Genomic DNA, 12,593 nt, shown 5'->3' on the forward strand with positions numbered 1-12,593 from the left:
CACACACACACACACACACACATACATACACAATCCGAGGAAGGAGCCGAAATGTGGCCCTGATTTAGAGTTTTTCTCAAGTATGTGTGAGAATAAGCTAGAAGAGGAGAAAGCAAAGAAAGAGAGAACTGAGAGAGAGGAAGACAGTCGTAAAGAGTAAACATCATGAATTCACGTGTCAAACACAGATAGAATAAAACAAAATGATTGAAATGGAAAAGAGAATATCAAAGGTTCCACTTATACATGAAGCAGGTATGCCATTTTCAAAACCAACAAGTTAAGCCTGGTGGTGGTGGCTCACGCCTTTAATCCCAGCACTCAGGAGGCAGAGGCAGGCAGATCTCTGGGAGGGAGTTCAAGGCCAGCCTGGTCTACAAGAGCTAGTTCCAAGACCAGAACCAAAGCTACAGAGAAACCCTGTCTCTAAATCCCCCAACCCCCCAAAAAACAAGTTATCCTCTTTGAAAGATTTCTTTCCCATGTCTGTGATGTGGGAGAATAAATTAAATGTTGGTGTTGTGAAGAGCAGAAGAGGGCTGTGTCCTGCCACCCAGCTGGCTTGACCCAAAATAATTACACGGAAACTGTATTCTTTTATACAATGCTTGGCCAACTAGTTTTAACCTCTTACTGGCTGGCTCTTACATATTGATCTAACCCATTTCTAATATTTTGATTAGCAACACAAGGTGGCTTACCAGGAAAGATCTTAACCAGCATCTTTCTAGAGTGGGAGAATAATGGCAATTACCTGACTGGGTTTCTTTCTCCCAGCATTCTGTACTGTCTACTCCACCAACATAAGGGCTGGCCTATCAAATGGGCCAATAAAGTTTCTTTATTAACCAATGAAGGTAACTTCTCCATCATGTTGGAGACATGATTTTACCATTGCACTCTAGCCTTGAATACATTGTGAACACAGACTGACCTAGGACACACCCAGTTGCAGGCTGGCCTTGAATGGCTAATCTTCCTGTGCTTGTCTCCTTCAACCTGAGATTATGGGTATGCTAAAGTACTCACATTGATCCTTTTGGATTTCAATAGGGGATCAAGCTTATCGGCTTCCAGCAAGCTTGACAAATACACTATCGTTGAGGTATCACCTGGGATCAAATATTTACACTCAATGACTATCATGTCCCCGTGCATTTACAATTCAAAAAAGCTATACATATATATCGATATCTATATAGATATGTGTTTGTGTATGTATGTTTACAAAAGAAAGGCATTACAGACCACAGCACATCCAAAGGTTAATTTCTTCTCTGATCCACTAGCAAAAATGACCACAACAAACACACACACACACACACACACACACACACACAAACAGACTGGCCCACTCATGCCCAGGTGCACACAAGTAGATTCCTGAAGGTTCCCTCCCTCGGCCCCTCCCTGCATGGGCGGGGCTTCCTCGGAAGCAAGGCTTATATAAGGATCAGCCAGTCAACCTGAATGCATCCACTCTGTCCCAGAGAGTCCACAGAGTGTCTTGCAGTAAACGACCTGCAAAGGACCTTGTCTTGCTCCAGGAACCAAGAGGCAAGAGTGCATTGGCACCAATATGCTGGGGATGGCGCCAGAAAGCCCCAATGCCTACCAGACGCCCCGCTGGGCCCCGCAGCCAGAAGAAGCCCACCCTGCCAAGAGGCGGTGCCTCCAGGAGCCTGCTGGCCTGTGGTCACTGCTGGTACAGCCAGACCTGGAAGAATCCGCCAGGCCTGCCAGCGAGGAGCTCACCTCCACGGTGTTCGTTCCCACCGGCTGTGCCGTGAAACTACACCTGGAAGGCATCGACTTGCTGCTGGAGCCGGACCCTGGCTCGGTCATGCGAGTGTCGCTACCCGGACACACCATCCTCTTGGTCCCCGAGGACCTCCAGGCCTCCTCCCAACTTGGACAGCCTGTGTTCTGGCCTGCAGCCATGCAGGAGGCCGCTGTCCTTGACATGCCCCAGGACCACCACGTCTGTGCCCTACACCAGGGATTCGATAGTGCATCTCTACCATACATCCAAGGCTTTGCAAATGTCCCTGGTCCACATGAAGACACTCAGGAAGACTTTGTGATGCCGCTGATGAATGATCCAAGTCTCATGGCCCCAGAAATCCTTTCGCCCTTCAGGGGCATGTGCAGCCCCATGTTTCCCTGTCAAATGCCATATCCTTGGAGTGAAAACTGCCCTCCTAGTGCAGGGAGATATGCTCCCTGGTCTGTCTGGAGCCTCCAAGACAGCATACTGTGCCCTCTGCCCGGATCTCCACTGCAGCCTCTCCCTCCTTCTCCTCCTCCAAGTCCCGAAGAGCAGGCCTCTGGGAGTCGTGAGAAGCCCCCAATGGTTAGGCGCAAGGCCCAGAGGCGACTAGTCTTCTAGGAAAGGAACGACTTCTGCCTCAACAAACAGCACCCTGGACACCTACCTGGACACCCTAGGGGATTCCCAGGGTGCCTAGAGGCACACAGTTGCCTACCATAGAGACTGTATGCATGGACACAAGTGCTCTGCGCTGCACACTACGCACGGGGGAAGATGATAAAGACTTGGAGAAGAAGGGAGACACTAGATCCCAACCCTGAAGTTAAAAAGCTGCCTTCGAGAAACAGAAAGTTCTCTTCCAGTTCTGGGATTCATCTGAAAACCTTCCATGTCACCCTCAGTGCATACGTGGTTCCCTCTAAGAACACTCGGTGTCCCTTTTTCTCCCAAACCAAGGCAGCACTGGCTTTGCTATGCTGCCAGTCTCATACCTATGTTCCCCTGACTGCGTGGACACTTGTCCCTTCCTTGGTCCTTCTCCTGGACAGTTCAAGTTGCCCTCTGGGGAAACTGACAAATACCCCATTGGGAGAAGATGGTTCCTAGCCCTGAGTGCACGATGCTTCTTTGCTTCTTTCCAGATATCCCTTAATCTGCTGGTACTGTGACTGTTGATACCTTGTCATGAAAACCGGGGCTAAAGGAGAAACCCTGCCTTGACAAACAAACAAGACAGCAAGCAAGCAGGACAGCTCCTGCAGAAAGAAGTTTCCCGGGTCCTTTAGTTTGCAGTGCTAACAAGCCGATGAAACCAGATCCCTGGGAAGTCCAACTTGCTCTCCAACAAAAACTCAAATCTATTTCCTACTTCCAAATGTTCTTATTCAAAGCAATGTTCCTAATTCCAACGTCCCTATAAATTAATAAACTATTCAGACCATAGTATGTGGTGGTTGATCAATGGATTTATGAGAAAGAGAATTCCACAGGTCTGTTTGTGTGTGTGTGTGGCTCTGTTTGTGTGTGTTTGTGTGTGTGTGTGTGTGTGTGTGTGTGTGTGTGTGTGTGTGTGAGAGAGAGAGAGAGAGAGAGAGAGAGAGAGAGAGAGAGAGAGGGAGACAGAGACAGACAGAGTCAGAGAGTGACAGAGAGACCCTGGGTGGTGGGGCATGCCTGTCTCCAGGTGAAAGCACTTCTCTCAGGATTTGGAGCCTACTCTCAGAAACAGAGGAAGTTCAAAGGTAAGCTGGGCTACACTGGGCAATGTGGAAGAAATCTAAAGAAAAGCATGGCCAGAGAGATGGCTCAGCACTTAGGATAAAGGTTCTCTCTCAACGTTTGTGGGGAGAATTCTTTGAGGGGTCAAATGACCCTTTCCAAGGGTTTCAAATAAGAGATCCTGCAAATTGACAGCATCATTCCTAACCATGGTGAAAATATACTTATGAGGAAGCAACAGAAATAATTTCATGGTTGGTTCACCACAGCATAAGGACCTGTATTCAAGGTCCAAGACATTAGGAAGCTTGAGAACCACCGACATCAAAGGACTTGGTACTCTTCCAGCACCCACATGAAGAAGACCCTTATTGATACCAGAGGATGGACACCCTCTCTGTCCCAGGCTCTTTCATGCCTGCAGTACACAAAACCAAACACGGGCACACACACATGCACTTGAACAAAAAAAAATAATGAAGAAATTAGCGGTGGACAGAATAATGAATAAAATAAGAGGGTAAGAAGACCTTCATGGACAGAGCGTGTGTGGTGGGTAGTCTTGCTTCTCAACTCGACAGCTCCTGGAGTTAACTGAAACCCCAGTTTAAGTTAATTACCGTATCTTAATTAATTTGTGAGCAGTCAGAATAATCCTAGGGTCTTTGTCTTGATTGAATCATTTTAAGTGGGGAGCCCCACCCTTAATCCAGTCCTTTGCCAGTGCATAGATCGCCAGCCTTGCAAGTGAAGGCCCCACATGTATTCCAGAAAGTTGGTTGCACACACTTTCAATCGCAGCTCTTTTTTTTTTTTTTGGTTTTTCGAGACAGGGTTTCTCTGTGGATTTGGAGCCTGTCCTGGAACTAGCTCTTGTAGACCAGGCTGGTCTCGAACTCACAGAGATCCGCCTGCCTCTGCCTCCCGAGTGCTGGGATTAAAGGCGTGTGCCACCACCGCCCGGCTCAATCCCAGCTCTTAAGAGGCAGAGGCAGGCAGATCTCTGTGAGTTCAAGGGCACCCTGATCTACAGAGTGAATTCTGGGACAAAGATACACAGACAAACCCTGTCTCAAAATGACAAATATTGAAACTAAAAATAAAAGAAAGAAGTTTAAAATAAAGCTTTGTAAAGATGGAAAACACACAGTGAATCTGGATCCTGTATGTCATTATATTCTCTTTTAATTGTTTGAATGCTGAGGAAGAAGCAAGGGTTGCCAAAAGATATCTGTTTATACATGCTGCTCACTTAATCCAAGACGGTTATTTAGATAATGCCTTAACTTCAAAATTGAAGTCAAAATTGTGTTGCTTTGGAGAAGACTGTTTTCTTTCGTTTCCACGAGAAATGAGAGGCTTTGGATTTATTCTGGGTTATTAAAAGGTTTGATCATGGAATACCACCTGAGACGTGTCCTGTAGCCATGGATGATCCAGATGTCTGAGTTCTACATCCAGAAGAGATTCAAGTCTGAATGCTGAGATGATCAAGCTTTATAGGAAACTCCAGTCAGAACTTGATCATAATTTTAAATTTTCTTAAGTCCCCTAAGATTATCAGCTCCTCAATCAGCAGGATGTAGCCTAGAAAACTACACCCATATTCTAAAAAAAATAGACTGTGGAGATCTTTTCTTTATTTAGAACGTTGGTTACCAGTTGTTATGGATAATGGTCAGGAGAAAAGCTAAACAAACTACATTAGATTCAGAGTTCTTGTTACTTTTAAGGGGGAGTGCTTTGAGACTATGGTCATTTATCCTGTCACTTGCATTATTTTTAATAAAACGCTGATTGTCCAGCAGACAGGCAGGAAGTATAGGCAAGCAGAGCAACCAGGCAGGATATAGAGGCGGGGCAATGAGAACAGGAGAAGTCTGGGAAGAGGGACATTCAGTCTTCAGCCCACATGAACATACAGAGGAAGCAAGATGTGACTGCCTAGCAGAAAAAGGTTCCAAGCCAGTTGAGGCACGCTCTCCTCTGCTGCCTAAGGACCTAGCTGGGAAAAGCCCCTTGGATACCTGGCAAGTTCTCTACAGCCAAGTCTCTTGCCAACCCTAAAATGGCTCCTTTAGTTTAGATATCTTCTTCCCTGCTCCCATATAGACCCTACACCTTCCTAGACCTGGATAGAGGGGGGGAGGCCCTTGGAATTCCCACAGGGCAGGGCACCCTGACTTCTCTTAGGACTAGAGAGGGAGGGGAAGGGTAGTGGGGGAGGAGTGGGAGAAAAATGTGGGGATGGGAGGAGGCGGGAATTTTCAATATGTGTGTGTGTGTGTGTATTTAATATATAAATGGTACCAAGCCATGTGTAAAGGAGACAAGAATTACAGGCTAATAAAAGCTATAAGAATTAGTTAATAAGAAGAGCCTGAGATACTGGGCCAGTTTGTAATTGATGTAGACCTCTGTGTGATTCTTTGGGATTGAATGACTACAGGACAGACAGGACAGAAACCTCACTCAACACCAGAGGATGGACAACCTCTTCACTCCAGGTTCTGTCATGCCTACAGTAAACAAAACCCAAACACAGGTACACAAACATTGGACATAAAAAATAAACAAGTTAGAGTTGAACAGAATAATGGATAAAATAAGAAGGTAAGAAGAGCTTCGTAGACAAAGAATGTGTGGTGAATATTCTTGGTTCTCAACTCGACCACACCACAAATTAACTTAAAACCCAGTTTTATTGGCCAGGTTAGTCCTAAGCTATTTGTCTGTATTGAATCACGTGAAGTGGGGAGCCCCACCCTTTGCCAGTGGAGAGATCGCCAGCATGGCAAGTGAAGGCACTACAGGCATTCCAGTCTTTGGGAGGAGGAGACAGTCGATCCCAAAACCTAGTTTAATCCTCATTCCATCCTGTGTTTTATGCCAAATGGATTGTTTGCAGGACTTGTTGAAAAGAAGAAATGCTAAAGGGACTTCAAAAGTACTTAGCACACAAGGGCAATAATTAGGGAAAGAAACAGAGCCTCTGAAAGGAGAGCTTGGCAGGGCATGAATGAAATCAAAATCTATTTCTCACAGGTGTCAGAATGCCATACTGATGCCTCGTATTTTGTACAGATGTTAGGAGAAGGAAAGAATAGGAGAAGGGGAAACGTTTGAGGATACTTCTCGAAAAGGATTACTTGCAAGGGCAGAGAGAATGGTCACAGGACCATCTTCCTCTCTTTTAAAACAGTTTTGAATTGGCTATCAATATACCCATGTAGTAAATACAGAGTGATGTCATTTAGGTGGTGAAGAAATTTCAATGAAAATGCAACTGAGAAAGTGTGGCAACTTCTCCTATCAACTGACATCCACACGGCACGAACACGGCATACCAGACTGGGTTAGCTGAATGCCATTAGGTATAAAATAATAAAACACATACCTACATACATACACGCATGCGTGCATGCAAACATAATCCTCAGAAGGGGCAGGAATGTGGCACTGATCGGTAGTGCTTCTCAAGCATGTGTGAGAATAAACTAGAAGAGGAGAGAAGCAAAGAAAAGAGAAAGAGAGAGGGAGGGAGAAGGAAGACAGTCGTAAAGAGTAAACATGGTTTCACGTGACAAACAGACAAAATAAACAAAATGATAGAAATGGAAGGGAGCATATCAAAGTTTCTACTGATACACGTCTGTGCTTAATTGCCATTTTCAATACCAACTCTTTGAAAGTTTTCTTTCCCACCTCTGTGAAGTGGGAGGATCAACTGAATGTTGGAGACGTGATTTCACCATTGCAGGCTAGCCTTGAATTCATTGTGAATGCAGACTGACCTAGTACACACCCAGTTGCAGGCTGGCCTTGAATGGCTAATCTTCCTGTGCTTGTCTCCTTCAACCTGAGATTATGGGTATGCTAAAGTACTCACATTGATCCTTTTGGATTTCAATAGGGGATCAAGCCTATCGGCTTCCAGCAAGCTTGACAAATACACTATCGTTGAGGTATCACCTGGGATCAAATATTTACACTCAATGACTATCATGTCCCCGTGCATTTACAATTCAAAAAAGCTATACATATATGTCGATATCTATATAGATATGTGTTTGTGTATGTATGTTTACAAAAGAAAGGCATTACAGACCACAGCACATCCAAAGGTTAATTTCTTCTCTGATCCACTAGCAAAAATGACCACAACAAACACACACACACACACACACACACACACACACACACACACACCCAGACAGGCTGGCCCACTCATGCCCAGGTGCACACAAGTGGATTCCTGAAGGTTCCCTCCCCCGGCCCCTCCCTGCATGGGCGGGGCTTCCTCGGAAGCAAGGCTTATATAAGGATCAGCCAGTCAACCTGAATGCATCCACTCTGTCCCAGAGAGTCCACAGAGTGTCTTGCAGTAAACGACCTGCAAAGGACCTTGTCTTGCTCCAGGAACCAAGAGGCAAGAGTGCATTGGCACCAATATGCTGGGGATGGCGCCAGAAAGCCCCAATGCCTACCAGACACCCCGCTGGGCCCCGCAGCCAGAAGAAGCCCACCCTGCCAAGAGGCGGTGCCTCCAGGAGCCTGCTGGCCTGTGGTCACTGCTGGTACAGCCAGACCTGGAAGAATCCGCCAGGCCTGCCAGCGAGGAGCTCACCTCCACGGTGTTCGTTCCCACCGGCTGTGCCGTGAAACTACACCTGGAAGGCATCGACTTGCTGCTGGAGCCGGACCCTGGCTCGGTCATGCGAGTGTCGCTACCCGGACACACCATCCTCTTGGTCCCCGAGGACCTCCAGGCCTCCTCCCAACTTGGACAGCCTGTGTTCTGGCCTGCAGCCATGCAGGAGGCCGCTGTCCTTGACATGCCCCAGGACCACCACGTCTGTGCCCTACACCAGGGATTCGATAGTGCATCTCTACCATACATCCAAGGCTTTGCAAATGTCCCTGGTCCACATGAAGACACTCAGGAAGACTTTGTGATGCCGCTGATGAATGATCCAAGTCTCATGGCCCCAGAAATCCTTTCGCCCTTCAGGGGCATGTGCAGCCCCATGTTTCCCTGTCAAATGCCATATCCTTGGAGTGAAAACTGCCCTCCTAGTGCAGGGAGATATGCTCCCTGGTCTGTCTGGAGCCTCCAAGACAGCATACTGTGCCCTCTGCCCGGATCTCCACTGCAGCCTCTCCCTCCTTCTCCTCCTCCAAGTCCCGAAGAGCAGGCCTCTGGGAGTCGTGAGAAGCCCCCAATGGTTAGGCGCAAGGCCCAGAGGCGACTAGTCTTCTAGGAAAGGAACGACTTCTGCCTCAACAAACAGCACCCTGGACACCTACCTGGACACCCAAGGGGATTCCCAGGGTGCCTAGAGGCACACAGTTGCCTACCATAGAGACTGTATGCATGGACACAAGTGCTCTGCGCTGCACACTACGCACGGGGGAAGATGATAAAGACTTGGAGAAGAAGGGAGACACTAGATCCCACCCCTGAAGTTAAAAAGCGGCCTTTGAGAAACAGAAAGTTCTCTTCCAGTTCTGGGATTCATCTGAAAACCTTCCATGTCACCCTCAGTGCATACGTGGTTCCCTCTAAGAACACTCGGTGTCCCTTTTTCTCCCAAACCAAGGCAGCACTGTCTTCGCTATGCTGCCAGTCTCATACCTATGTTCCCCTGACTGCGTGGACACTTGTCCCTTCCTTGGTCCTTCTCCTGGACAGTTCAAGTTGCCCTCTGGGGGAACTGACAAATACCCCATTGGGAGAAGATGGTTCCTAGCCCTGAGTGCACGATGCTTCTTTGCTTCTTTCCAGCTATCCCTTAATCTGCTGGCACTGTGACTGTTGATACCTTGTCATGAAAACCGGGGCTAAAGGAGAAACCCTGCCTTGACAAACAAACAAGACAGCAAGCAAGCAGGACAGCTCCTGCAGAAAGAAGTTTCCCGGGTCCTTTAGTTTGCAGTGCTAACAAGCCGATGAAACCAGATCCCTGGGAAGTCCAACTTGCTCTCCAACAAAAACTCAAATCTATTTCCTACTTCCAAATGTTCTTATTCAAAGCAATGTTCCTAATTCCAACGTCCCTATAAATTAATAAACTATTCAGACCATAGTATGTGGTGGTTGATCAATGGATTTATGAGAAAGAGAATTCCACAGGTCTGTTTGTGTGTGTGTGTGTGTGTGTGTGTGTGTGTGTGTGTGTGTGTGAGAGAGAGAGAGAGAGAGAGAGAGAGAGAGAGAGAGAGAGGGAGGAAGGGAGGGAGACAGAGACAGACAGAGTCAGAGAGAGACAGAGAGACCCTGGGTGGTGGGGCATGCCTGTCTCCAGGTGAAAGCACTTCTCTCAGGATTTGGAGCCTACTCTCAGAAACAGAGGAAGTTCAAAGGTAAGCTGGGCTACACTGGGCAATGTGGAAGAAATCTAAAGAAAAGCATGGCCAGAGAGATGGCTCAGCACTTAGGATAAAGGTTCTCTCTCAACGTTTGTGGGGAGAATTCTTTGAGGGGTCAAATGACACTTTCCAAGGGTTTCAAATAAGAGATCCTGCAAATTGACAGCATCATTCCTAACCATGGTGAAAATAAACTTATGAGGAAGCAACAGAAATAATTTCATGGTTGGTTCACCACAGCATAAGGACCTGTATTCAAGGTCCAAGACATTAGGAAGCTTGAGAACCACCGACATCAAAGGACTTGGTACTCTTCCAGCACCCACATGAAGAAGACCCTTATTGATACCAGAGGATGGACACCCTCTCTGTCCCAGGCTCTTTCATGCCTGCAGTACACAAAACCAAACACGGGCACACACACATGCACTTGAACAAAAAAATAATGAAGAAATTAGCGGTGGACAGAATAATGAATAAAATAAGAGGGTAAGAAGACCTTCATGGACAGAGCGTGTGTGGTGGGTAGTCTTGCTTCTCAACTCGACAGCTCCTGGAGTTAACTGAAACCCCAGTTTAAGTTAATTACCGTATCTTAATTAATTTGTGAGCAGTCAGAATAATCCTAGGGTCTTTGTCTTGATTGAATCATTTTAAGTGGGGAGCCCCACCCTTAATCCAGTCCTTTGCCAGTGCATAGATCGCCAGCCTTGCAAGTGAAGGCCCCACATGTATTCCAGAAAGTTGGTTGCACACACTTTCAATCGCAGCTCTTTTTTTTTTTTTTTTTTTGGTTTTTCGAGACAGGGTTTCTCTGTGGCTTTGGAGCCTGTCCTGGAACTAGCTCTTGTAGACCAGGCTGGTCTCGAACTCACAGAGATCCACCTGCCTCTGCCTCCCGAGTGCTGGGATTAAAGGCGTGTGCCACCACCGCCGGGGCTCAATCCCAGCTCTTAAGAGGCAGAGGCAGGCAGATCTCTGTGAGTTCAAGGGCACCCTGATCTACAGAGTGAATTCTGGGACAAAGATACACAGACAAACCCTGTCTCAAAATGCCAAATATTGAAACTAAAAATAAAAGAAAGGAGTTTAAAATAAAGCTTTGTAAAGATGGAAAACACACAGTGAATCTGGATCCTGTATGTTATTATATTCTCTTTTAATTGTTTGCATGCTGAGGAAGGAACAAGAGTTGCCAAAAGATATCTGTTTATACATGCTGCGCAATTTATCCAAGACGGTTATTTTGATAATTCCTTAACTTCAAAATTGAAGTCAAAATTGTGTTGCTTTGGAGAAGACGGTTTTCTTTCATTTCCACGAAAAATGAGAGGCTTTGGATTTATTCTGGGTTATTAAAAGGTTTGATCATGGAATACCACCTGAGACGTGTCCTGTAGCCATGGATGATCCAGATGTCTGAGTTCTACATCCAGAAGAGAATCAAGTCTGAACGCTGAGATGATCAAGCTTTATAGGAAACTCCAGTCAGAACTTGATCATAATTTTAAATTTTCTTAAGTCCCCTAAGATTATCAGCTCCTCAATCAGCAGGATGTAGCCTAGAAAACTACACCCATATTCTAAAAAAAATAGACTGTGGAGATCTTTTCTTTATTTAGAACATTGGTTACCAGTTGTTATGGATAATGGTCAGGAGAAAAGCTAAACAAACTACATTAGATTCAGAGTTCTTGTTTCTTTTAAGGGGGAGTGCTTTGAGACTATGGTCATTTATCCTGTCACTTGTATTATTTTTAAGAAAACGCTGCTTGTCCAGCAGACAGGCAGGAAGTATAGGCAAGCAGAGCAACCAGGCAGGAAATAGAGGTGGGGCAATGAGAACAGGAGAAGTCTGGGAAGAGGGACATTCAGTCTTCAGCCCACATGAACATACAGAGGAAGCAAGATGTGACTGCCTAGCAGAAAAAGGTTCCAAGCCAGTTGAGGCACGCTCTCCTCTGCTGCCTAAGGACCTAGCTGGGAAAAGCCCCTTGGATACCTGGGAAGCTCTCTACAGCCAAGTCTCTTGCCAACCCTAAAATGGCTCCTTTAGTTTAGATATCTTCTTCCCTGCTCCCATATAGACCCTACACCTTCCTAGACCTGGATAGAGGGGGGGAGGCCCTTGGAATTCCCACAGGGCAGGGCACCCTGACTTCTCTTAGGACTAGAGAGGGAGGGGAAGGGTAGTGGGGGAGGAGTGGGAGAAAAATGAGGGAATGGGAGCAGGCAGAGTTTTTTAATATATGTGTGTGTGTGTATTTAATATATAAATGGTACCAAGCCACGTGTAAAGGAGACAAGAATTACAGGCTAATAAAAGCTATAAGAATTAGTTAATAAGAAGAGCCTGAGATACTGGGCCAGTTTGTAATTGATGTAGACCTCTGTGTGATTCTTTGGGATTGAATGACTACAGGACAGACAGGACAGAAACCTCACTCAACACCAGAGGATGGACAACCTCTTCACTCCAGGTTCTGTCATGCCTACAGTAAACAAAACCCAAACACAGGTACACAAACATTGGACATAAAAAATAAACAAGTTAGAGTTGAACAGAATAATGGATAAAATAAGAAGGTAAGAAGAGCTTCGTAGACAAAGAGTGTATGGTGAATATTCTTGGTTCTCAACTCAACCACACCACAAATTAACTTAAAACCCAGTTTTATTGGCCACGTCAGTCCTAGGCTATTTTTCTTTAGTGAATCACTTGAAGTGGGGAACC

At 46.1% G+C, this 12,593-nt stretch overlaps 2 protein-coding genes across 2 annotated transcripts; both read left to right on the plus strand.

Annotated features, from left to right (window-relative positions):
• Nucleotides 1-1,588: 1,588 nt before the first annotated feature.
• Nucleotides 1,589-2,389, plus strand: LOC142840339 (proline-rich protein 23A3-like). The gene has a single exon (XM_075956901.1). The coding sequence runs from the start codon at nt 1,589-1,591 to the stop codon at nt 2,387-2,389; it is 801 nt and encodes a 266-aa protein (XP_075813016.1).
• A 5,561-nt stretch (nt 2,390-7,950) lies between these two features.
• On the plus strand, nt 7,951-8,751 carry LOC142840340 (proline-rich protein 23A3-like). Its single transcript, XM_075956902.1, has one exon. It carries the CDS (start codon nt 7,951-7,953, stop codon nt 8,749-8,751), a length of 801 nt encoding a protein of 266 aa, XP_075813017.1.
• The last annotated feature ends 3,842 nt before the right edge of the window (nt 8,752-12,593 follow it).

Source organism: Microtus pennsylvanicus, chromosome X, assembly GCF_037038515.1.
Source record: "Microtus pennsylvanicus isolate mMicPen1 chromosome X, mMicPen1.hap1, whole genome shotgun sequence".
Taxonomy (NCBI): Eukaryota; Metazoa; Chordata; class Mammalia; order Rodentia; family Cricetidae; genus Microtus; species Microtus pennsylvanicus.